The sequence below is a fragment of the Atractosteus spatula genome, chromosome 27 (assembly GCF_055471065.1).
Source record: "Atractosteus spatula isolate fAtrSpa1 chromosome 27, fAtrSpa1.hap1, whole genome shotgun sequence".
Classification (NCBI taxonomy): domain Eukaryota; kingdom Metazoa; phylum Chordata; class Actinopteri; order Semionotiformes; family Lepisosteidae; genus Atractosteus; species Atractosteus spatula.
Genome location: NC_142732.1, coordinates 3038729 through 3066251, shown reverse-complemented (window position 1 = coordinate 3066251; position 27523 = coordinate 3038729). Strand labels below are relative to the sequence as shown.

Genomic DNA, 27523 nt, shown 5'->3' with positions numbered 1-27523 from the left:
GATCCTGTGTCCTGTTCTTTCTGGGAGTCACCCTCAGGCTGCTGGACTAAGCTCTGGCCCAATGAGCTTCTTGAGTCTGGATATTACTATCTGCTAACGGGTTTCCTTGATGAAAATGTCTCAGGTGGAATATTTTATCTTCATAGAGCTGGTGTCTTCAGAGACAATTTAGTCTTCTGCTAAAGCCTGTCTCATTTTTGTTACCTTTTCCCTTTACATTCCTTATGTATTTTAATCTAATAACACATTCATTCCTTATGTCACTGATGAAGAAAAGGTAAAAAAGATGTTAAGTGGAATCAGGAATGCTCTGCTTTTTTATTGGCTTTTGCACAAACCTCACTGTAATTCCTCCCCAGACTGTCCTTCTATCCTTATATGGATTTTTTTCCTGCATTCCCAAATTGTGTTTTCTATTGTCTGACTGTCATGTGGGTTTACAGTGGGATTATTGCGCTTTATTTTTTAACCAAAACTAAAAATGTACTGTTTTTTTACGAAGTAATCAGAGGGCTAATGAAAACACGAAAACATTTAAGTGGATAGGAAAGTCAACATTGTAATTTAGCATTGCTGCTATGTATCATACAATATGTAACTGTTCTACGTGTGTGTGTGGTTGAGGTGTCTGTTGCTGTATGTTTAAATGGCTGTACCGTAAATGCATCACTATGAATGTACTGTAGGTTGTCTTTGTTTATACGAAGCATGGCGCATCTGTACTGGACTGAAATGCAACTCTTATGATGTAAATATGTACCAATATAAAGAGGCTATTTTTTGCATGCTTTTGTACACTAGATATACGGAGAAGACAATAAAGAGGTGTTCATAACCTACTGGTGCTATCAGGCGTGTTTCTTGCTTCTCTTTTCGATTTTAAATTGCAGATTTTCTGTTCCTGTACCATCCTGGAGAGTAGGAGTTCCCAAAGCAACAAGGGCAAAGTGGTATGGCTGATGTTAGAATACTAATAATGGTAAATGAGTATTGCCATGATTTGTTTTTTACAAACAGCATTTACAGGATAAAATATGCATACTGTAAGTAGCTGCTGTTCAGAATCTCTTGCCATAGCACCTAGTTTTTGCATGGAGCACAAGGAGGTTAAGTGACCTTTTATACAGTGTCACTGTCAACTCTGGAGCTTTAACCAGGGCTTTCTTCATCTTTCTCACTGGAACAGGTACAAAGTGCAGCTGAAGTGCACTTTACCTCTTATCTGTCCATTTGAAATACAGATTTCCAGTCTATAAAATACTTAAAACATCTGCATTTTATTTTACTTCAGCTGAGGGCATCTTCCTAGAAAACACTTTCTGCACCTGTCCCGAGCAATTGTTTAAGTCGTGATGTGACTCAAACGGGTAATATCATGAGACAGCAGCCACAGTTTGCAATATAGCCTACTCCTCTCAAAGCACTCTTACTCTCAGTGTGCTGCAGGAGATGTCTTACCATCTAACCAAAGTGTTCTTCAGTAGAGTAACAAGATGGTTGCCTCATAGTGAAATGGTTAAAGTTTATCCTTCACTTACACACTTTCTGATTTTCAAATACAAACAAACGTCCATGGACTAAAAGACCTTTTCTCAATAAACACCACTCGCATACAGGTCTACACAAGTTTAACACTGCTTAATCTTCCCAGGTGAAGCTTCCTTTTCTCTGTTGTGAGCAATGTCTTTCTCCCTCCCGTCTGTCCCTTCTTGTACTTGAATATGAATATCCAGCAATGTTGTTCTCTGAGGCTTGATTACACTATCACCTTTCCTTCCTGAAACACACACGAAAGGTTTGTTAACATTGACTTATCAGTAGCATTTATTAACCAACAATGATGTTTCTTAAGAAATTGTGGTTTCAAACTGCAGTTTTAAAAGCAAAAGGGTAGAAGATAGATCTCAATCCTGTCCTGGAAACATTCTTCCAGTACACTTGTACCGCACACACATCCAGAATCTTAAAACAGTCGAACCATTCAAAGAAATCCTATTATGATGTCAGCTGCATAACAGAGCATAATTGGTGTAAAATCCAGAACCGGGCCTGGGAACCCACGACAGTACACACTGTAGAAACCTCCTTAATAGAACTCGGAACCAGGTACATTCATTATGAGACAAGAGATGCTTAGATTTTGAGGTTACGCAGACAATTAGTCATTTACAAATTCAGCTTTGTGTTTTTAGAGAACTACCACTAGTTTCTCAGAATACTTTTCGTATTAACATCGCACTTTTTTGTCACAGTGGGGGGGTCTGTACCCAGCAATGAAAATTGCATACATTTTAGCCCAAGTTTGTTATTTTCTTTTTCTGGTGGTCATTGAGAATTAATTTTGGAAGGAACGAGCAGTAATCATAGGATCTCTAGTTACTAGAACAATCATGTGCGCACAGAAGGATAATTAGGTTAAGCGTACTAATTAGGATTAGTCAACTCAATAGTTCAGCTGAGATGAAGCACAATATAGAAAATATATTAGTTGCATACAGTCCTAGAGGTATTGAAAAATACACTATGATTAATGGTAAATTTTCTAGTAATTCTCATTTGAGTGCATGTGAGATTCTGCAGACATATATTTATACATCAGAACTGAAAGCTATAAAAGGAAAAGTGTTTTTTATTTGGTGATACAGTGCTGTAATGTGTTATGTGGCGATGCCTCACCCAGGAGGCCTCACCGGTTAAGGGACTGGAGGTGTTGTGTTATCATAAACATGTGTGCAGAGAGTACCTTACTCGTCTTCCTTTTGCTTCTTGTCTGGATGCAATGTCTGGCCCTGAAAACAAGAAGCACGTCCTGATAAATACGAGGCTGTTCCCACAAGATAAAAGAGCAGGCATCAGATGGTGTGCAATGCTTCCACTCCGCTGTATTACAGAATTCACCAACCTGTGAAAGAACAGGCTGCAGTCTGCTTTTAGGTGAAAAAAAATCGCATTTGCTGGGCAAACCGCAGCTCCCTTCTCAGCGCATTAAGGCCAAAACACAGTACCCAGCACTTACAGCAAACCACAGCTCACACTCTGTGAGATGTGAAGCTTTCTGAAATCTGATCAACGCAAGGCTTGTGTGTTTCAGAGTTCTGCTTTAAATTTAGCATTTAAAAGATCATTAGTTGTTCAAACAAACAAGTTCAGAAAAGTTACGTGTGGAGGTGGTGGTGATTGACTGATACTGTAGTCCTGTGACTTTTGGGTTTCAGCCCGTTCCAAGCCACGCATTTCACGACCTCGCAACACCAAATTACAGTTTGAGAATCTACTTCTTGCTTATTTCTATCTTCAGAGCTCGTGGGTAGTATAGCTTTAGGTTAAAAATTGCCCTTAGATTTCTGAAAAGAGACATAAGTTCTGTCAGCACGAAACCACGTTGCCATAGCAACCACTGCTCAGCGAACTCTGAAACGTCTCGGTGGTATTGCCTCAGCCGCGGCCTAGAGGCTTGCACTGGGAGAAAAAAACAGGCTTTAGTGTATATATAGCGTAAATAAAACCTGCACATACATGTATAAAAAGTGCAGAAATGCATTTATGTTGAAAGACAGATGTTCACATACATTGTAAACATCAGCAAACATGACTGTTTCTATGTATATCCTTGAGGTTGATAAACCTAGGAAAATTATACATTCAATAAACCGATGTTGTTTTTTTCTTACTAGGTTGTAAAGGTTATTGGTTCATCTCCGATTAGGAATAGGTCTTATCTTAAATGACAATAAAATAAATGATTACTGTACCTCTATCTGGAAAATGATGCCTATAGCCTGTTGCACAGTGTAGCAGTTGCTAAGGGTGGAGGTAGATGTGAAGGCTTAGAAACAGCAGCCCCATGAGGGCTTTGAAAAATATGAAATAGTTCCCTTTTGGTTTCAGAAACTAAACAAGCAGAACAAAGGAAAAAAGCCCAAAATGCTAAAACAAAGATCCCCTTTTGGTAATAAAATGTCTGGCAGTAAAAGAAAAGAACATTTCTATGTCTTTCAGTTCTCTAATATTGAAAGACCTTACATGTTTCTCTATGCCGTTCAGTACTGTTCGTTCCCGACTACTGCTTCTGCCTTCTTAAAACGCACAAGTTTTTATTTCAGCTTTAACCTGTTTTCTCTTTTAGTGGAAGGCTTATATGAAGACGCCAGAACCATGTACTCCGTAGAAAACACTACTAGCGCTCCTGCAATGTAAATAATTTGAATGTGTGCAGCAGAAGTCATATCAAATAGAAGCCTACATTGGTTTGGTCACATTCTCTGCACCAAAGTTTATTACTATCTCTCTGTCGCCACCTTGTGGAGAAAACAATCTCTGACAAAGAAGAGAAAAATACTATAGCCCTGAGAAATGTCCATCAGATTCTCCAGATAATATTTTCGACACAGGTCTTTCTTAAACATGAACATGACACCAGCTACCATTGTGCAGTACCTAAAGGACTTCCCTTCTGGCACAGCTAGTTTTTGTTCTAAAAGCTACTTACCTCTCCATGATCTGCACTGTATTTGAACTTCATGTTTTTGAAGAAATCCCTCTTTGGTAAAATGTAGAGAAGCATCAGGTCACATACTACAGTAGCCTGTAAGAAAACAGAATTGTTAAATTGTGTATTGCACAGAATTGTACAGCATTAGTACAACATTAAACTCTGCTTTCAGAGTGTTTTTACAGTAGTGAAAGAAAGGGTTACTGTAAGGATAAGGGATAACTCTATTTATTTCTGAAATGTACCAAACAGGTAACTCACCACACCAAAAATGCCCACACCAGAGCCTATTGTTGTTAGTGTTGGAATGATATCAAATTTCCTGGCCTGAGGAAGAAAAAAAACAACTGGATCAGCCTCTAATTTGACCAAAAGTTCTCATACTCATAGTTTAAGAGTTTACACTGGCTATAAGGTTTTTTTTTTCTCTGCTTTCCACAGATTTTTCCCTCCTTTGTAACCCTTGTGCTTTATTCTCAAAGCTTTCTTTCCTTTTTTCTGCAAATAAACAAAGCTGTTTTGAAAGCAGCTCGCAGGCACGGCTCCAGGTACAGTACCAGTGTTCTTGAAAGAACAAGTGAGCTTACCAAGCTTCGTACAATAATGTCAAACCGGATCCCAAACACCTTGGTAATTGTTCTTTTTTCAATCTTGTCTTCCATGTAATATTTAGCATATCTAAAGACACAAAAAAAGAACAAATAACTCAGAGGTCCATAAAGGTACAATAAAAACAAAGCAGGTGATTGCATTGGAAACTGTTCATTAAAAAACAGATTCTTCTGTGGTTTACTGTTGCAGACGGTTCTGTTTAAAGATGACAGCTAGATCAGAAAACAAACACCTCCCTATGTTTCCCCTTTGCCTCAGAACAGCAAGTACACAGATCAGTTATATTCCAAGAGGAATGGTCTTCAGGTTTGTGTTTCTGCCTTTACAGAAAAGAGGTAATCTTTTGTTATGAGATGAGATACAGTATTGCATAAACAAAGAGTATGAGTGATGAAAAGCAAGGAAATCCACATCGCTTTGTGCCATGTTTCATACAATGTCAAAAAACAGTAATTATGACAGGCAAAAAGGCTGATGATTGATGGAAAATATTACATGGGAGGTTTATATACCTATTTAAGTTGTCATTTCTCTTACAGACTAGATATTACTTGTATAGTTTATTTTTTAACAATATTGTGAAATATTATGACTGAATATTTCCAGATACAGATTACTATTGACAGTAATTCCTTTGGAACCCCATAAAATCACACAAAAGAAGAATCGGGTTGTCTGTGAACAGCTGCAGGCAACGTGAATGTTCAAAGATTGCAAAAGAAAAGATATATCTTCCCTTACAAGTGTCCTTGGCCACACTGGCACATTTCTATTTATTGACTGGGAAGTCTGTTCTGTACTCATGACATAGACTGGGTTAGAATCCAGGGATCTCCTTTTCAGATGCGCCAAGGTATGCAAGTTTCAATTACATTGCTTTTAGGTCCCTGTGCCTTGGTTTCCATACCTGAAATTATATCCTTTGGACACCTTTCCATTTCCATAGAGCCCGTAGAAATGGTACAGTGGCCTGCAGTAATGCTCAGCCCAGTCAAGATTACAGGTCCACTCAATGAGAATTCCAATTGCCCCACCCTGCACAGAAAGAAAGAGTTGGAAGCTCATTTTAATTTATTGCTTGATTTAACCCGCATATCTGGTTTGTGCATTCTTAATATAAAAGGAAAAGGGATAACATTCCACCTGTTTCTGCCCTGGCTGCAATTTCATCTAAAATATAGTTTCTCTTTCTCTAAATATGCCTAAATTCCAAGTAGAGGATCTGAATAACCCAGGGGAAGATCACCAGATAAGACATGAGATGTTGCGTGTAATTATTAAATATTTGGCTAGCAATTGTATCCAAAGCGCCTTACATTTGTACACATTTACACAACTGCGTATTTCACTGAAGCAAGTGTACAACAGCAATGCCCCACCCAGAATCTAAACCCACATAAGCCCTAAATATGAGCAGAGTACAGACAGTATTAGTGCTTTTGTAAAACACACAATAACTTGAGCAACATCTCCTACCTATGCAATAATATGCAGTATATATTAGGCTTGAAACTTCCACTTATGCATCTTGTTTACTGGGGAATGGAACTGACACACCTGGCACCTGAGAGTGTCTGTAAGAGAGGGATTTGGTGTAGACGAATATAAGATACTGTAGATCCAAACTCTGTAATTAGTCATTCCAAACTTATTTCTATATGATTAGGTTGTTAAACTTAAAATTGCACTGTGCTGTGGTATAGTACTTCAGGAGGAGAAAAAAGAAATACAAATTTGTTCAATCTCATTCTGCTCCCAGAAGATTTCTTTCAGAATAGCATTGGAAATACACCATGGTTTTCTTTTTTTCTCCTTTTTCTTATAACCATTACATGTCTCATAGTTTCTTTTTCGTACTGTACACCCTGTAGCCCTAGACACCTTGGCTGTGCCTTGAAAAGAGTGTTTTTTCCATGTGGAGTTTTGCTTTCAAATCTTAAATGCAATTGGCCAATGGTAAACCAAATTTGTGTGGTGAAGAAAATTAAGAAAAAGATAGTCGAGATGCATGGACAGAAAGACAATATTCCTTAGATGGCAGACATACCCCCTGAGCCACCTCTTTAAAAGTAAAGCCTGACATCTCAACAATGTCTCCCAGTCGGAATATGGGGCACACAGGGTCTTTGGTCTTGTGGTAGGTGCAATTCGCAAGGTAGCTGGAGTCAACTTCTTCCACCAAATTGCTTCTGAAAGGCAGAGAGAGAAAGCAATAGGAAACCGTTGTCTCCCACGGAGAAGGCCTTGCTGTTGTGAACAATAAACCCCTAAAGACAATTTGTTTATCCAAACCTTTGCTTGTACATACAGTACAAAGGCATGGAAGGCAGTAAAGGCTGAATTTTCCAAAATCTGTAGATTAACAAAGAAATGCCTTTTTGTCCAACTGTACAGAAGTGCCTACACATAAATATAAATAAAGGTCCAATGCACAAATATACTGATCTTTCTTATTATAAGCACTGCCAGCTTATTAATGTTGGTTACTTTATACAGTAGAATTATAAAAGGATTGTTATTAGTATTCAGTGAAACAACTTTTGAATACTAAAGGAATAATTTTTGCAGTGTATGCCTTTATCTTCAGTAGCATTTTTTTTTATCGTATGGTAGCTAAGTTCCCATTTTAAAGTTTTTCCATAGCCTCAAAAGGACAAAATTCAAGCGTTCACTCCTCTAGAATTTTTTTTCTTAGAATGTATTCTCCCTTGTGAAAGTTTTCTGTGACCTGTACAGAGCTCAGGTCACATTCCAGAGCAAACAGATTATTCCCATATTTGGGGAAAACACAGTAAACAAAAATCACTTGGACAGAAACAGCAGGGAGATAAAATACAGTTCAACCTGCTTGCTTTCCTGTTGTTCTGCAGCTTTAATTCTTGATCTCTAAATTCCAGGGAACTTTCATTGCGATTTTAAGGACCTTTTGTATACAACTCATAAGAGACACTACATGTATGAAAAGTGATTTTTTTTTTCAGAACTGTTTAGAAAAATGTAGTCTTTTTCATTCAAGGCAAATAGCTTGAGAGCCATCCAATTCAGTGGAAGAATACTGGAATATCAAGTGGGAACTGATGCCTTTCTGCAAAGTACCTTACTACTTCAAACACAGGGAAGGTGACAGAGTTTTTGATGAAGAGAGTGAAGTTTTCTGCTGACAGCAACAGGGGTGGACTGAAAAACAATGTATAAATGGTGATTAAAAAATGCCTTTTTAAGAATCAGTGACTCATATTGTTTTAAACAATAATACTTCAATATATGATGGCTTACTCTGGAATATAGTGGTCATTTTCAATTGGACACCATGCAAATATTTCACAGGCATTGGTTGTCTGGTTACACCTTCCAGTCATCTGCCCTGAGGATCATTTGAAAACAGACAGATAAATGTAGCCGTCACACTGTGATCGCCATTACAGAATACTTCTATAAGAATGCATCCAAAAGCTACATAACCCTTAAATGCCAACATTTAAGTCACATGACAACATGCTCCTGGAAGAGTCAATGCAATTTATTTTGGACTTTTTTTTTTCAAAACAGAAATGAGGTGACTTTTCATCTTATAAATGTTAATTAAGAAAGCTATTTAATTTAATGTCATTTTCACGCAGTTAGAATGAGATTGACTTTTTGCAGTTTTATGACACAAGTGTGTGTGGTTGTGGTCAAACCCAGAACAATAGAGAAGGCATTAGCGGCTGATCTAGATTCTGCAAGCTAAAAAGCAGGCTGTGCAGTTGTGGTTGCAGTTTCAGTTTTTGTACTGTAAATCATGCCATTTTCCTTGTGCAGAACAGCAGCAAGCAATATATTGATTTGCATGCAGCATTGAGGATTTGATAGCAATTACATGGAAATTTAAACAGAAATAGTAAATATATACAGATTATATCAATGTGATGCCACAATGTCTCATGAAATAATAATACAGTACATACTGTAGTTGTGTTGAAGTTTGCATGCCGAATTGTAACCTAATGTTATGGTACTTCATTATTATTTCCTTTTGTAATTACACCGCTTGGGTTATTGTTGTACTTTTTAATAGAATTGCTGAAATCAAATGCAGTAGCACCTACTGTATCTAGAGGTCATTGAGCAACTCAATATGTAGATCTTGAAGTTGCAAGTATTACAGTATATGGTCTGTGTAAGTGTAATATGTGTTTTATTTTTGTTGTTATCTTCATCATCTTTCTATCTAGGTGAAATGGGGCAAATTCTAATTTGGCAATAAAGCATTGAATCGATTTGAATCTAACAGGATTCAGATTCATAGGAATACAGAACTTGTGACACCCATCCTGCTGGGTATCCATCTTAACTGTCACATTTTATTGTATCAATGTTGATTTTCTTTAAAGAAATTTAACTTTTTAAAAATTGTCTGTAGTCTGTTTTTTAATTCTCTGAGAATAAATCCCATAACAGTTGTCAAGAGCCCCTGTGTGCGATTGAAGTTGTAGAATCATTTCAGCACAGAGAGCAATTAATCACAAAATTAGCTTCAGCAGCGTTTTGGATCTCCACTGTCGCACTGCAGTGGAGGACTGGAGACCGTTATTAATTTACCGTGTCCCGTACGTTTGTAATCTCCTTTTTGGCAGTCACTGTCAGACTTACACTTGTACATGCCATTAGGCTGAAAGATAAAAAAAAACACTTCACAGTAAAGTCAACAAATATTGATTTTGACACTGGATTTTGCACGCATGTCTGCTAGGATGTGGTTAATTAAAGATGTCTCTTATGGAGCTTTTTTGCGTGGAATTGTCCATATGCATGGAAAATCCTCATCATAATCTGGGAAAAAACAATAGAACTTGGTGTGGAGCTCCTAAGGTGAGATATGCCAAAGAAACAAGTAAAAGAAAAATGGAAACTCTGAGAAGATGTATAAATGTTGCATGGAACATTTCAGGAAGTTAGGAAAGTTAAGAAATACTGTTCACATGATGACCCAGAGGAGTAACGTTTAGTAAAAAGTAAATATATGTTATATATGATTGAATAAATTAGAGTTAACAAGCCCAAATATTTTAGCATAGTTAGTATACACTTTGGATCTGCATATCAGAGAATAACAATTTAAATTATAATATGGTGCATTACCATTTATTTGTATCTCCTGTCTAGCTTGTATTGATACATGTTGGATGAATTGTTCACATACATACTGTACAATTCCAACATGATCATTTTTTTGTAACACTACCTTATTAAATGAATAGTAACCAACATACACTGTATTTAATAATTTTGCGGTCAACAAGAAAATTATACAAAGCACTAAGGATACTACAATGTGCTAACATACCTCTTCACAATAGCCCAGCTTCTGTCCAGCAGTCATGATGAAGTTAGTCATCACCACAAAGGAGGTTGACCCCTGTATAAGAGAGATGGCAAGAAGTGTAAAACAAGGAAGATACTGTATCAATCATGTTCCTTATAGTTATAAATTACCATCATCATCATCATCAACAACAAATTTGATAAAGATAGCTCTTTGAACTTTCATGATTCATAGCTTTTATGGTGTGTTGTAGCTTCCATACAGTATGACCACAATGCTGATACTGTACTGTATATCCCGAGATGCATTCAAAACACAGAAGATGCTTTTGGTCGGTACTCAGTTCAGTTCTTTGATCAAATTCCATTGCAGGCAGAGAAAGGGCGTTTCATCGGGGTAACTCACTTCGATGAGTAGAAAGACAACACATCAATAAGATGTAACCCCCTCGTTAATGAAGGATGGGCCAGGGAGCTGTTGCAAGGATAAAGATGTAGGGTGGGGAGTAAAGGGAGGGAGGGAGACAGACGAGGGCGAGATGAGAGCTTGACCTCCTCCTGAACTTCTGTTTTCCAATTCCATTAGTTGCATTTTCAATGCCTCTCAGTGTATATTCTTGTGGTCTGCAAGAGCTTCTTGTACTGTGCACTGTGCTAAAGAAAATTTTCCTTTTCTTTGACAATATCCCAGAAACCTTTCATCGGTGATGCAGCAGTGGCACAAAGCACTTTTGAGCCTAGATTCCAACTATAACAAAACTGCAACTGCCTAGAAGAGGGTATGGGGTCAATGACCACGATGACATCCTACAGATTAGGAAATAGTTCCTTTTAAGTTGTACATTGTCACTGGAGCAAAGACAAAATTTTGCATGAACAAGTCGACTTCAAAAGTACAAAAACACCAAGAAATGCATAAAACGAATTACCACCCTGCACAGATGCAGAGAAAATAATTAAAGGTCAATTAAGGTTCTTCTTTTGAAAAGTTTGTAGGAAAAAAAGTACCTAAGACTCTTTTCATTACGTCCCCCAATAACATCATTAATGTGCTTTATCAAAGAGTTACTTCATACTAATAGTGTCATAGGCCAATCAAGTCAGCTAGGCAAACAGGCACCACCTAACATTAGCTTAAGCAACAAAGCTTAGCAAAGACAGCATTTCATTTGCAATGCCTGAGCAAACATACTGTACTGTATGCGTGTCTTTGCCACTGCAGGTTGAAGAAACTGTCAGTCTAATATTTAGCCATTCTCTTGTGGATGAGCAGAAGCTGGGAGGACTTCCCATTTACCCTGGCCGACTCACGTGCTGTGGGAAGACGTAGTCCCCCACATCCCAGATCCGCTCGCCACTCTCGTTGGTGTAGGCGATTCCCTTCATCTTCGTGAAGACGGAGCTAAGTGCCGTGTCTGTTGATTGGTAGCCTTTTTCATAGATGAACACCCACCTGCAAACAGGAAACAGAAGCTGTTTTGCCCTGTAAAGCTCATTTTGTATGAACAAACTGGGAAAATTTTTTTTTATTTGAATAAAGTATGGCAGAGCGCGGTCTACAATAAAAGCTTGTAATATATTTGGTACCTCAGTTTCAAACCAGTTATTTAAATACCTGGGTGTCTCTGTGGCTCATTAAGGCTCTTGTGATGTAAGGAAGCACGTGCAGGTTTTAGGTCAACATGTAAGTCAGTGTTTCATTTCATAAGTCCTAGCTTGCCTGGGTATAATGCAGATTTATTATTTATAAAAATAATCTTGTTTGATGTTGGCCACAGTTTTAGAGTACCTTTTTCAACTGGTTTACTGGATCAGAGTGGATCCAGGTAAATGGTCATTTCTTAACAAAACATAAAATGTCTGGGAAACAAGGCCTCCCTCTTGACAAGGTAGTTTACCAGGACCATCAAGGATGTACAGTACCTAAACTTATTTCATTTCTGGGCACATCACCAGAAGCAGTCACCTCTAATGATAAAGACCTACAGCCATGCTGACAGTTACAAATGATGTGTGCACTTCCTCAGATTTACTGTAGGAATGAATTAGAAATGTCCACAACACATAACAGAATGTACCGCAGCTGGTAACAGCAGACAAAGCTGACTGTCCAAATCTAAACCACATCCCAACTCTTTTCTGGCAGGCGCATTTTATAATCTGAGACTCTGCAGTTCCCAAGAAACCTGCAACCGAGTTATCCTTTACCTGTTTCTTTCAAAAAACACTTTTGACGAAGCTCACTAACTACATGGGGAAACTGGAGGCAAATAAATTGTACAAAGCAACATTTTCCACCTTTATTGTGGCACAGAATACTGGATTGTCATAAAGAGCATGGCTTTGGCATCAATGTTTATTAAGCAAGAAAATAAGAAAGGTTACAAATGAGAGGTCGTTCAGCCTGTATGACTCATTTAGTTGCTAAAAGCTAATTGTGTTTAGGCTCTTATCCACACATTTCTTGAAAGATGCCAGGGTATAAGCTTGAAGTGGACGGGATAGCTTTTTTCCAATGGTTTGTGTAAAGAAGTGCTTCCATTTTCTGTTTTAAATGTACTGTGGACATGACATAAATTAGCAAAAGCAATGATCAATTACAGTGATCCCTGTGGCACTCCACTAATTTCATTCTTCCAATTTGAGCATTTGTCCCTTAGACACTTGTCCCATTTACCAGATCTCAATCCAAATACATGCATTAAATTGGATAAGTTCTGCCTGTAATTTAAGAATTAATCATTTATGTGTAACTTTATTAAACACTTCCTACAAATCTAAATATACCATAGTATGTGCTCAACTCATACATACTACATATGCAGTACAGTATATTAAGCAGCTGTTAATAATAATGATAATTCTAAACAAATGATGTATGATATACAAATTAAAACCATCTTGCTTTGATAGTAATGGCTTTCAGTTTTCTGTTTGAGAGCAGCAATGCATGGAGTAAGTAAAAGTTGTGAACCCAAGCACCTCATCTTTGTACCAAAGTTTTTTTAAACAAATGTCTTAGTTTGACCTCCTCTGAATTGTAATATCTTTTCATGTTCTTTTTTTTTGTAGTTTCCCTGTGTAAATATAAACAAAACAAAGTTTGAAAGAACATCTCTCACTTCGGTTTCTTCTCAAGTATCACAGAAAGTCTTTTTTTAAGAATGTACAGCATATTGATACCCACACACCTAGTGCTTTTTGTACAGGGCATTTAAAATAGATCATTTAAACCAACCACAAGTGTTACATACACGAGTATGTGAATTAATGAATCCCCTTCTTGTTAGAAGGGAAGTTAAGGTTCTGCATAAAGCACTGCCTGTACTTAGGATAGTGGTACAGTACTGTAACGGAGACATTTTGTAACTTGGATTGCACCTGAAAAAAGTACTCAGTTACTATTCTGTGCAACCCACAGAACAGAGAATACACGGCACATTATTTTCTCTAAATACGTTAAGTTTGTTTCTAGGAAAAATCCCTAAGCAACTTCTTTAGTTGCTCAAATAAGTTTAACAGTTTAAAAATATGTTGACAAATGAAACTCAGTGGATTGTGAAATTGATAGTATCAGCTTGCATATAACTAAAGTTTATAACCACCAAAATAACCACCAAAATCCTGTACCAAACTAAGTATTTCTGGTTTGCCCACTGAAAAAAAGTTATTTTGTGCTGTTTTTTTAGTTCTTTACATACACGTCTGTAAGATAGGTCAAGATGACTGGAACCAACGTGTTTTATACTTCATTACATTTGGCAAAATCTATATTTAAAAAAAAATTCCAAAGCTGTTTTCATAATAAAACATTTTCCATTACTGGGCTTCCTGTGCTGTGAAATAATGATAAAACAAGCTGTTAAAAGTGTGGTATTTCACCAAAAATACTGAGATACATTCTCATTTCTTTTTTGTCAGCTGCAGTTGTTAACAAAAAACGGGTGAAGACTTGCTGGTGAATCTCTCAGAATTACAATTTATCAGGAAATGATAAAATTATCTAAGATCTATAAGAGGGGGCCAGTGTAGCGATTAAATTGTGCCAGTAAAGGTTTGTGCAGCAGCTTGCATGCAACATACACCATCGTTTATCCTGTACAATGTCAGCACACGTCCACAACAAGCAGCAAATCAGTTTATGAACGTGGAATTAGAACATAAAGCAATTTCAACCTGTCAGCAAGTGGCAGGAAAAGGATACCCTGATCGTTGCAGGTCCTGATTTCTATGATGTTTGAAAAAGGAAAATTACAATAGTCTCTGCCTTTGCATTGTTATGTCCCTTTAGAGGTCTGATCTTCAACACAAAATCAGATTTTCAGGTAACTCTCAGTCCCTGATAATTAACTCAACAGTTCTAAGTTGATATATGGTGCTTTATAATGCCTCAGCACTCTATTCAAATAAAATACTTTTTAAATAAAAATAGATTTTTGTCATGCTAAATTTTAAAAAAAAGTTTTTTGGACAAATATCAGGAGATTTAATCTAAATGAAGGGGACATTTTGCACCCCATTCTAATGCAGAAGCATGTACCTGTAAAATTGGTATTCTTATGTAGAGGATCTGCACTGACAGCAGTCTGCGGCTGTTAACCTGTATAGTAGTTTGATTTGTAGTGGTCACAAGCTTCATCTTCGTGGCTAAAATGGGGACACCCCTGTAACTGCAAGGGCAGGTTTCTTCAGTCAGAAACTCTGAAAGTTATTACCAAGGTTCTGTAGAAAGAAGTTTTGTTGTTTATTATCATAAGACTTCTTAATGGGGTTTAATGGAGTTTATCAATATGTAGCCAACTGAAATACTATTTCACATTCCTATTGATCTGCACTGGGTTATACTGGTCTCATATATGTTTATATAAGGTCTTATATTTGACAAGATACACTTTATTGTCCCACAGGGGAAACATTTTATGGACAAGCATTGTTTCTGTGCATTTAAATACATCACAAAATACTACACATCCCATCTATTGCTCATATATAACTCAGTAGTAAATTCATTGTATTACACATACTTACTTACACATTACTTTTTACAGCATAAACAGTACTGACCCAATTGCATTTACCCTTGTCATTTATTTGTATTACAGCAACTGTTTTAATGGATTAGATTATTTTGACTGTATTATAATATTATGAATATTTAATAGAAATGGTGATTTGTATCTATTTGATCCACATTTATTAACACTGAGAATTTATACTTTGTGATTAAGGGACAATAACTTTGGATATCAAAATCGGCTAATGGCCAATGGCAATTGAGTATAACTATGCTGATACAGGTATGTGTAATTTTAAATAGCAGTCTGTGCCTGCCCTGTGATGGACTGGTGTCCTGTCCAGGGTGGATCCTGCCTTGTGTCTGTTGCTTGCCAGAAAGAGCTCCGGCTCTTCTGTGACCCTGAATTGGATGAAGCAGTTAAAAAATGGATAGATATGTTTTTCTTTAACTAATTTGTGTAGGCCGTTATCTACATGGGCATTTCATTCTACAGAATAATGTTATGAGGTCAAGTAACAGCTTACAGAGAAAAAACAAATGAACTTTTTTATCCAACCAAAAACAAGGAGCAGGTGAAGTTTAAATGCAGAATAAATCTGAACTCAGTCATTGATGCAGTCACTGCATTAGCCTGTGTTTTCATTTACATTCAGTTTATTAAGAACTTTTAAGATACAGTAAATGTAAGCACATTGATGCAACCAAGAAAAATAAATAAAATCATGAACATTATCCAGTAATTATGAGACAGTAAATTATTATTTTAATTATTATTACGTGATAATGTACTGTCAGGTAATTATGTGATAAATACTTATTTTAATGTATAGATAACCTGCATTACATTGTGCACTGACAGCACCTACAGCAGGAGCAATTGATATAGCTCAATCTTTCACTGAAGTGATCTTAAGGATGTCCAACACTGCAGAATTTGTAAAGACTTATCCATAAGTAGTCTTGAGCCATAATGAAACATTGCACTTCTTAGCTCATGTGAACAGAGTCATTATAAGCATAAGGACACTCCCATTTATTCCTAAACAAGAAAGATTCTACCAAAGGAAGCACTATGATGATTTACTGAATGTGGCACTTTCATACACTTGAATGGTTATTTCTACAGATTACATTATAGATATGAAAATGTGTTTTTGGTGGCATCCAAATGCTTCCAGTATCTGAGTTATGGTGACCTGAGCAAAATCTTAGTTCTTTAAACATTATATTTCAGCTGAATGTTGCAAAAGCACAGTCCTGTTTTACTTGACTTAGCATGATAAATTATTAATTACTTTTTTGTTATTGAGGGTTATGTTTTTTTGTGTTTTCTAAGGCTTCCACTGGTACAAATGGCCTTAATTTTAACCTTCACAATCAATGATAAGCTTAATTATTGACTATAAAAGGGCTTTTTTTAAGTGAATGGCTGCAGTGAGAATACTGTCTGTATTTCCATTAGGGCTTGTAATATTTTTTTCAAGTAAATTACAGCAATTACCAAGTTTCTACCAATTGTAAGGTCTCATAATACAGGTACAGAGACCCCTCTACCTGCAGCAAGGCTTTGACTGCGTGAGCAGCAGCAGCCCTCCCTGCCTCTGCTGTCCCACCAGCTGGGAGTTCCATAGAAATACTATCAAGACAGGCCCCTGGGAAGCCAGAAGAGGGAATCCAAGTGCAGCACTGGCAACTTGTAACTTCAGACCAGGCAGCCAGATCTATTTTAACCAGATAAGAGCCATCACCCAGTAAGAGTGAAAGTATTAAATTAAAACTAATTAAAACAGTAAAAATTTAATTTCAGCATAAACCCATTAAACTCCCCCTCATAGAAAGTACTCAAATACTGTACACATCAAAGCATAAACAGCCTCTGAAGTCAGGTTGTAAAAACACATTTATATTTTCTTTGTAAAACAGCCCATCTTTGCTATTTGCACCTTCAGCAATAGCTTTCAGTTATGCAACACTTCACCATAGATGGTAGACTCAAAAATACATTTTTCGGGCATGAACAGCTCTGTGTGTATGAGCGAGTTGGTAAAATTATTAATGTTGTAATACAGCACAGTGAGGGAAATTCCAGCAGACTGAAATAAAAATAAATTGGGGAGGGAGGCTTGTTCTTGTTGTGATTTTCAGTACTCATGACTTCAGGATTTTTCAGTGGTCTGTGCTAGTCTCCCATTGCACGAGCTTTCTATATTGCTTGGGAGCTCTGTTCTCTCCTTGATGTATCCAGTATCCAATGTCTTCTTTTGATCAATATTGGGACAGCTCTGAAAGATGGGACGCCTCACGAAAAAGTTTAGACTTAAAACTTCTTCTTGAACATCTAACAAATTAATATTGCTCAGTAATTTTTTCCTGTTTTGAGACAACCCCCTTGGTCATACGTTTTTATGTCCACTTCTTTGCCGTTTCTGTGCCCTGTTTGCAACACGACTAATTGATTCAACTTGCCTTGCGAGTGACAGCGCTCTTGAAAAAGGCCCTAAGTTTTCACACACAGCTCTTTCTGTAAATCTGGATGACTTCTGAAGCTGTGAGAGCAGCCCCCATGCCACCCACCTGCCCGAAAAGGAACGCCGCCTTACCCGATGATGTAAACCAGGACGCACAACTGGATCAGCCGGCACACGATCCCAATCCTCCTGTCCTTGACCAGAACCTGGCGAGGGGTCTCGTACTCGAAGAAGAAGTCAGAGAGGGCTTGGCTCAGGTACCTCTTCATCGCCGGAGCTAGCCTGGTCCCTCGGTCCCTGAGCAACACACACACAGGCACACACACTCTCTTCCTTCCCTCTCTCAGCCAGCCACCACACGATGACTCTGAAATAATGCTGCTCACATGTAGTGACCAATTACCATTTTCCACTGTTAAGTTGGGTGGAGCTTATGGACTTGTCAAATACTATCTCCTGTTTAAATACCTTAGAGCAAACATTTCAACATCTGTCAGACAAGAAAGACACCTCAACTTCAGCTTCTGTTTGCTGTTCTTTTTTTTAAAAAGAAAAACGTAGAGTACTGTGGTCAGAATGTTTGTTTGATAAGTAAGAGCTGTCTTCCTGTATGATGCAGATTCAAGCCGTGCAAGAGTATTTAAAAAAATGTTTTTAAGTATATGTCCTTGTGTCTGCTGCATTCCTTCTTCTTTCTAGTATTTATTTTTAAAAATAATTTAAAGTCAATTCTGTCGGTTAAGTGTTGTTTGCTCAATGATGCACCTTCAGAGGTGAAAGAGAAAGCGATTAGATAGTATCTTTGATGAGTCACTTGAAAACACGAACCAGAATGTGTCTAAGATACAGATACAGCTTTTCAAAGAACCTTATTTCTTACACATTAAAAAAAAGGACAAATTCAGCACCAAGAAGTTAGGTGGAGAAAATTCTATGCAACAGCAAACATCAGTAATAAAAGCAGTTCCTATGAATAAAGGTGTAATTCAAAGAACTCCGACATAGATTAGAATTAAAAGGAAGTGAATTGAGGATGAATAATATTCCACAAGGTTTGGTATCGTATGCATCAGATGTGAATGTGTTAAGGTTACTGTATATCCTTATTACAATGCCTTAGAATGCATTTAGCTATGAATGGAAAAAGAACAAGCTCAGTTCTGTTAGATTTGAAACACTAGTGTTTATGATGTTTTGAATTCAACAGCCACAGTTGTATCCTCGTTCTTTGCAGCCAAAGAAATTGGAATGTGGTGGTTTATTTTGTAAGTTGTTTTCTTTTACACTTATTTCAAGTAATACATCTAACTAGAACAGCACTGCACTTCTGTGGATGTTTTGTATGTTTTGTGTTTTGCTATGTTCGGGGGGGAGAATGAGCTAATTTGAAATTCCATCAAATGCAAGTACAAACATCTCCAAATGGCTACAGTATGTTTTCCCCTCATTTTCACTGATACCATCATTTCCATGGAATTCAAATGTTGTCTCTGGGGGCGTTTGGGTCCTGTCTTTACATGTCAAATTGCCCAAAGTAACTGCAGAGAAAGGCAACAAAACACTCTGAACTTTCGACAATAAATAAAGTCAATTTCCCTCTGATATTCAACAAATAATGCAGCTGCTCTTAAACAGGGAAAAAACGGAGACTTGAGACAAATAATGGCCAATGAAATTCTGAAACATTACTAAAGGCATCAAAACATGGTAAACTTGCACAATGGAAGAACAATGTTTATTTTGCATATAACTGTTTACCAATATTAGTGTACTTTAGTGAAACCTGAAAAATGACCAGAGATTTGACATCTCTCTTTTTCTCCTCCTTTCCTGTGGTGGTGACTTTGCTGAGACAATTTAAAAAGCAGCGGACAGCTCCAGGGGTCTGGACAGCAGACCATACAGACTGAAACCACATGGTAGAGAGGAATGCAATGTAAATTTACTTCGCTCTCGTCACATTTGAAAGTTGGAGACTGTCAAACGGCTGTGCATTGGCAGGTATCCTGTTAGTATTCACAACCGGATCCTCGCAGCTTCAATACAAACACAAGTCCGTCTCTCATCAGCTGTGTTGTGGAAAAGTAAACTCATTCACAGTCACACAGGCCTGTTCCTCTTTCTCCTGTCTGATTACGGTATACATTCGATAACGGAATCTGCTGTGTTAAACCTAAAGAATGGGAATAGAAAATCAGCATTCTTCACACGAGGAAGCCAAAACTGTAACCCCTCCACACTACACAGTGGGAAAAACAGAATTGCAGAGCTGCGTTTGGTCATGGAAAGTTAAAGTACTGTAGCAAGACAGGGCAACCAATACTACTAATTACATGAGGTCATTTTCACTTTCTTTTCAATTGTTTTCATGTCCCGCCTGTCAATAAATTGCTGTCTTGCTTTTTTTCTACCACTTTAAGAATCCAGCAAACAAAAAGCCCATTTAAACTAGAATGATGATAAAACAGGGTCATTCTCAATGTTAACATACTTGAACCTGCTTCTATTCAAGCCAACATACTAACTTCAAAATCCTCTTCCTTCAAAAGATCCCTAAAGCTTGGGAAATGAAAACCTCAAAACAGCAAAGAGTACAGGGAATATCTCATTAGATTTAGGCAGGAATACTTAAGCTGTATTCACCCAGCTTTTGTTTTTCACTCAGGTATGTATAGTGTTCAAAAGTGGCAACCATGATTAGAAATCATTTGTGGCACCACTTTTTCACGTACTGTATGTATGTTCACATGTATATTTTATGTGTTCATGTATGTAATGTATGTTTACGCCATGTATGTTGTGTTTTCACGTATATACAGTATTTGCATGTGATAGTATGTTACATGTGTTCATATGTGTATGTTCACACCACGTCATCATATCTGTACATGTGTGATGTTCACGTACAGTATGTTTTCAGTCATTCCAGACACCCCTCCTCCAGGATGAAAACAATAAAAAGATTTTGCTGTACAGTATGGTAGCTTACATCTGTTCATTTTATTTCAAAGATAAAAGTAAGTATTTCCCATCTGTCTACATTAAGGTTAACCTTATTGCAAGGTTCTTTTATTACATTCTGAGAACAAACATGTCTTTAGATTAATTTTGGCAATTTAGGCTCAAGCATTTTAACAAGAAGTTTCCTCTCAGTTGTTTCTGTACATACCCAATAAAGCACCATTCCTGAATAAATAAGATAAATAATCTTTATTTTTTAAATGTATTTTTAGAAAATATCTGTGTCCAACAGATAATATTAACAAGGCAATACAGACAGACCCCAATTTTATTTCTCAGCTGTTAGAAACAGTCTCCAAAAATGACCTGATTTCACCTGTTGACAATGCTGGTGAAGGTTATCATCATCAGTCACTGTGTGAAACTGATGCTTTCAATGATTTCTCTCCTGAAGGAAATGAAGAACAGACAAGGCAAAACGCAGATTACTTCAGTAAAATGTACAGTATAGTAGTATAAATGGGTACAAATTTAAGTAACTTGTGGATGAAAGCATCAGACACATACAGTACATTAACAACAATAACAGCTGGTTTTAAAATAGTCATATTGTTTTAACATAATAAAGGTGTGGTTTAGGCCACTTTCAGAAGAACTGATCAATTTTACATTGCTAATTTCCACGAAAATGCAGCTGCTTAATTTTCAGATGTTAAAGTAAATATTTGGTGCATGCTTAGGGGTGGGGTTTAACTCTTTGAAGTGTTGATGAGAAGATGAGATTTTAAAAATATTTTTCAGTAGCCTCATACATTTCATATTCATCGAGAAGTTACTGACAAGGACAAAGCCAGCTTTTACACAGGCATGGGGAATTTTGGTGGGGGGGGGGGGGGGAGCTGATGCAGATCTCCTGGGATAACTCAATGAAATTACTAGACACTATCCTTGGATCAATAAGCATCAAGCAACCAAGATGAGCAGAACATACTTCTCTCATGTTACTATTAAGTTATATTCTCAAAGAAGTGGGAAAGCTTATCCTGAAAGACCTGCCTTCTTTTTACAGTGGGGGTGATTCAGTCACATATCCCCCAAAAAGTGTGATCTACCCCAAACTCACTGTGAACAACCACCAAGAAACTTGAGGGAGGGACAAAAACAGCTGGACAGGACAGGAACAGGTCGGTTATTGGCACGACTGCCATGGCGTTGTGAAGTGGAAAAAGCCTGGTTATGGATGAATACATACTGCATACTGCCTCAATATGTAATACAGATGGGCCAGAGATTTCACATCAGAAAAAGCAACGTAAGTGAGTGTTTTATAGAATTACCATAATACTCATTACATAGTTAATCCAGTAGCATCAGTAGCAGTATGTAGTCCATAAGAGAGTTCACCTTTGTTGTTTTGCACCAGTTACTAAATGCCACTGATAAATAGCCAGTTTTAAAGCAGTTTTTTAGTTACACTCCTTTGTAACCTTTCTGAAATTCACTCCTCGTTTCATTGAAACAGCACACTTAGGTCAAATCAGGTCAACTTAAGAGGCAGTTCACAACACTGAAACCTTCAATGAGCAACCTAAATCAACTTCATATCACACGATTCCTCCCTGCACACTCTCTGTGTAAACCACACACCTAAATAAAAGCAACGTTCTCCTTGCAAATCAAATTATCATCATCATCGTCATTATTATTATCATTATCATTTGGAATATTATTTTACACATATTTCTCCCCCTGAAATAAAAGCCACAAGACCCCCAACAACTGTAAAAACAAACAATAACAAGGAAATAATTAACCCTTCTAGCCTACAAGTGAAATTCCTAGATGCCATGCGCTCGAAGAAAAATAAGACTCTCAGCGGTTTGTTTAACTCAGTTCTTTCGTCGTTTTTTTCATGTTGTTAAAGTAGATATTAAAAAATTAAATACAATATACTGTATAGGTTATTAATTACAGTAACAATGTTCCATGCAATCTTTTTTCTGTACAGAGTTCAGAAGTTCAGTAGTAAATAACAAGGCTATACAATCCCACATTGCAGGGCGGTACACAATATCATTCAGCTGTGGTACAAGAACACAAAAGGTAAAGTTCCATCCTTTCCACTGGATTATACCACTTTATTAGATTCAACAGAAGTCAAAATATTATCCTGAAACTCAACTGCAAATCATGACCTTTTTCACTAATGCCCACAAGCGATTCTATTTTACAGAGTTATTTAAATTACATCCTGGAAATTTACATGTACTGTAGCACGGGTTTTCTAATGCACTGATTCAAAGACAATAATGGAGTCCAATAGGACAGTTACCATGTTGTCACAGCAGCCCTTAGGGCTCCACTAAAATCTTTAAGGATGTTTAACCTTGCACTACTGCCATGGTCTGCTCCTTCCTAACACAGTGGCAAAAACTGGAAAATAAGGCCCAAGCCAATACAACAAAAACAAAAGATGGACTTTCAGGCCATACTCAGTCAAAAATGAGCTTTTAACAACTGCCACGGCCACTCTACAGCAAAGCATTGTGTAAGGATCGTTTCACAATCTTAAACAGAAAGAGCAGGCGAAAGGAAACAATTTTATCTTGCCTTACATAAACTGCATGGGAAATGTGTTAGCAAGCACAGACAAATAAACGGAAGAGAGGGGTTTTCGATAATCTTATAATCCGTATTGTCTGAAGAGTATTTAAAAATAAGCACTGGGGTGGTGTGGTGTCTTGCGTTTAGGACACCAACTGAAAGAGGGAGGTTTCAGTCACTGTGAGTTGGGAATAAACTGGAGGTCTGTAAACATTTTAAGTTTAATGATCTGTAGTTGACCATATTTGTCACTTTCTCAGCAGGCCTCAAGAGACATACACTAGTTTTCTCTAGAATGGCCTCTGACCCAGTAAAATGAGAACTACAGCCTGAAAACTGGGTTCAGAAAATGCTTGTTATAGAGCACAGGTTTTCAGGTCAGGTTTTGTAGGTCTTTTGTTCTTCTTGTTCACATCCTTGCCAATTAATCAGGTTGTATTTCCTGCAGCATTGTTACTTTCTCTCTGCTCTGAAGGAAGATTTTTTTAACCCAAACCAAGTTAGAAGGGTCCTTTAAGACTGATAGCATTCCCCCGCTGAGTAGTGTTTTATAAATCGGATGCAAGAAGGACGTTTAGATGGCAGCTTGTTCAAAAGTGTTCTCAACAGATTAGAAATATCAACTCAGTACTTGATCTGAATCATTTCTGCAGAGTCAATGCCTAGTTAACTAGGATTCAATTGCTTGGCAAAATTATCGTGTACTCACTCTGGGTGGAAGGAGCAGGCTGGGAGACGCCTACTGCAGTAATCACCGGTCCTTTTTTGATACTTGCACCAATTGGCAACTTACATTTGAACTGGGCATTCCAGGTTATAGAGAAACTGGAGGAAGCGCTAAAATACATTTCATTTTAAAAAATATAATAAATATATATATTTTACACATTCTTTTGAAATTAAAAGTGAATAAAGCCTTGAAAGACAAGGAACTTAATTTGATATTCCTATTGCAAAAACATTTCAAGATCATTGTATCTTTGGGTTTTTGAAAGTATTTTTTTAATATTCAAATTTCATCTTGCTTTTAAAAGGCTGGTGGGTGGGGGGGCAGAACAGATAGCTACAACTTAAAATGAACTGCCTGTTGTTTAGCTGGATTATAGACAGTATGGAAAATATCTCCTTTTCAAAATGTAAGAGTGTAAACTTCAAACTGGAGGAAGTGTGAAATATTGAGAAGATCCAGACAGACACCAAGTGAGAAGAAACAAGAAGGTCTCCTAGCAGACACTACCAGAGAGAAGAGTACTAAATTCTCTTGTGGCCACCTTTGGTTGTGAAACCAAGATTGCCAGATGTGTGCAGAGGTGATAGAACTAGGTGATAGCATCCGACTGGGACATTACAAAAGCATACGGTTCAACCAAGGACTGTTCTTCATGTGGCCACATCCCTGGAGCCAGAAATCGTTAACCAATTAGCTTTTCACTAAAGCCAGTGTCATTAGTGGATTGTGAGACAGTTTTAATCCCTTTTTTTCTCTGACGATGAAAACATAACTGGAGAACCGAGGTCCCACACACCTGCCACTGCAGACCCAGATGTAAAAAAGTCCCATTCTGTGGCCGACCCAGAAATACTCCAGCTCTCCATGCTCCAGTCTCAGTTCCTCCCCTGCCCAATCCGCTTCCTTCAAACTGGACTCTTCCCAGCAGCAGGGGATCAATCCGATGGATCCTCAGCAGCCCCTCTGCTGAAATCACCCCCACCCTCTTCCTCCTCCCCCCCATGCTCTTCCCCTTCCCAATCTCTGCTCCAGTTATTGCACTAGTATGTACAGAAAAAAAAGCTATGAAAGTCATCAGTATGTTTCTGCAGTTTGTCCGCGTTCTTCTTACACATGCAAGTCCTGCTGGCTGATAGTGGTGGTTGAACATGCAAGACTTGGTGTACTTAGGGCCAGGGTTCAAAGGGTTAGAATTTCAGCTGCCTTCTTCTCATGTATTTCTTCTCCTCTTCTCCTGTGGAAAGGAAACAGAAAATGCAGAGGACTTAAGTTCTCGACCGCCTGACCTGGACAGGTCCAGAGAATTAAATGGCAAGCTTTGCCTTTTCTCCACAATGCCCTTTTCTGTCTTTGGTTGACACTTTCAGTACTTTTAATCAGCCACACCCAATGCATTCAGCACGCATTCTAGATCAACCTTACCTTTTGTGGATTTAGTTTTCCTTTGAAAACAAACCTTGGTTGCCATTATTCATAAAACTGTCGCAGCTGCCTGACTTTTTAGACAGAAACACATTAAACAACAAAAACAATATAACGGTTAATGTCATCTGCAATTCTTGTGATGCTGTTCTTTCACCTGTGTATGGTTATGATCTGTTAGAAAAGACTTAGTCTCCGAGTCACATTCAGCATGAGTGGTGCTAATAAAATGACTGTGCTGGAAAAGCAGCTCATGCAGTCACCAGTTCATGACTGCTTTCAGGGCCAGATGTACTAAAAGACTATACCTGCTTTAAGAGTGGCCAACATATTAGGTTGGAAGTGCTGGGTGATGTACACTAAACAAGCATAATAATCTGGGAGCTTTCATACAGTTTGCGAAGGTCATTTGTCTGAACCGGTTAGACCATTAATTTCATTTTGGGCGTTCCTGTAGAAACCACAAAAAAGAGGTGTTTGTGCCAAAGAGATTTCTCAAATCTGAAATAAGATGTGCTAAACCTGCAAGGAATTACAACACTTAAAATTACTCCAGACGGTTAGAGATTTTGAAAAGTGCGTCTTAAAAGCAGTCACAAAGACAAACCATTACAAACCACAACGCCAGTCCCTAAGCACACATCCACTGTAACTGCAGCAAGAACGACCCATCACCTTTAGCAACAAGGAGTGAAATGTAGAATGATGGGAAAAAATACTCTTCCCCTATGTGACGGTCAAATTAGATTAATACATTACCTACAGTAATTCATTAAATAAAAACCCAAAGTTATAACAGGCACTCTGTCTTTCTATGAAAAGCCTTTCAGATATGAAAGATTTAAATTAACTAAATTCTATGCTGCCATCACATCCTTAAAATCATGTAGGCTACACAGTCAAACTTAATTACAAATGGCGTAGACAAATCCCACAGGTTAATTCACAATTATTTTACTCTTAAAAAGAGCTTTAACCAGCTGAGAAATTTCCAACTCATCAGAAAAACTGACCTTTCTTGCACACAGTGGACATAGTGCCCCACATTGATACTACAGTTTTTCTCGTAGGACAGAACGTTTATCTTGTAAAATGTCGCAACACAACTGCAGTTTGCATGTACTGTATGTGCCGTGACTGGCATTTTGTAGTACATCTGGCCCTTTGTCTTTGAGCAGCCCCTGCATTAAATGGTCAAAAATGTATGAACTTTATTATTGATATTGCAGGCAATTAATAACATGGAAATTACAGCAGCAATAGGTCCCTCAATTGGCCATTGACCAAACCAAAACAGCTGAAACTTCTTCATTCAACACTAAGTGACTGTGATAGAATCTTGGCATGAAATAAGTGAGCTAGCCGAAATCCGAGAAAAAAAAAAAACACCTAATGATTGTTTCAACAACGACTGCAATGAATAACATGTCCAGCAGGTACAAAATGATTTAGAATTATCCTGTCTCCTTAACACAATCCTCTTTTATCTCCTGTTGGACATCTTTTCCCATTGCAAGTTGATCCCAAAAAAGGAATTCGCTTTGGAAGGAGTTGGAATTTCTTTTTGGCAAAAAAGCAGATTCTCCTGAATGAGTATCAGAAGAGTAGTCCCATGCTGTATGGATGACAGGGTGAGAGACAGAGGGCAGAAATGTACCTTCTCCTGAAGACTAAGAGGAGAATGCTAGGCTGCAGGGGGAAGAAATAGAAAGCATGTTGACTTTGGTTTTCCAAGTCTTGCCACGGAGTTCTGTTCGTTGCGATGGAGATGTTTGCTTTGAGGGTGTTGTCCTGTAGATTTTCATTCTGTGTGCTCATGACACTCTGCAGTGCGTCTTTGGAAATCTTTTGTACACAGTGCAGTACCTTCCCCTCGGGGTATGCGTGAATTTTACCCCCCTCAGTACCAGGAC

General features: G+C 37.7%; 2 protein-coding genes across 4 annotated transcripts in view; both read right to left on the bottom strand.

The window, feature by feature from the left end:
- Positions 1–1258: 1258 nt before the first annotated feature.
- Positions 1259–18236, bottom strand: p2rx1 (purinergic receptor P2X, ligand-gated ion channel, 1). Of its 3 annotated transcripts, none has more exons than XM_088906991.1 (13): positions 18026–18236; positions 11720–11861; positions 10431–10502; positions 9686–9755; positions 8381–8468; positions 8201–8281; positions 7152–7293; positions 6012–6139; positions 5080–5170; positions 4754–4819; positions 4490–4585; positions 2744–2789; positions 1259–1777 (listed from the first exon to the last, which is right to left on the bottom strand). In XM_088906991.1, exons 1-12 carry the CDS (start codon positions 18160–18162, stop codon positions 2745–2747), a joined length of 1158 nt encoding a protein of 385 aa, XP_088763117.1. In that variant the 5' UTR covers positions 18163–18236; the 3' UTR covers positions 1259–1777; position 2744. The 3 variants fall into 3 exon arrangements, with proteins under 3 accessions (XP_088763117.1, XP_088763116.1, XP_088763118.1); XM_088906990.1 differs by having other exon boundaries at positions 2749–2789; XM_088906992.1 differs by having other exon boundaries at positions 2749–2789; positions 9698–9755.
- A 2638-nt stretch (positions 18237–20874) lies between these two features.
- atp2a3 (ATPase sarcoplasmic/endoplasmic reticulum Ca2+ transporting 3) overlaps positions 20875–27523 on the bottom strand; it is an 83918-nt gene continuing 77269 nt past the window's right edge. Inside the window, exon 21 of the mRNA XM_088906989.1 lies at positions 20875–25422. Coding sequence (XP_088763115.1) covers positions 25376–25422 — 47 coding nt within the window. The 3' untranslated portion in view covers positions 20875–25375. The remainder of the gene's footprint in view (positions 25423–27523) is intronic.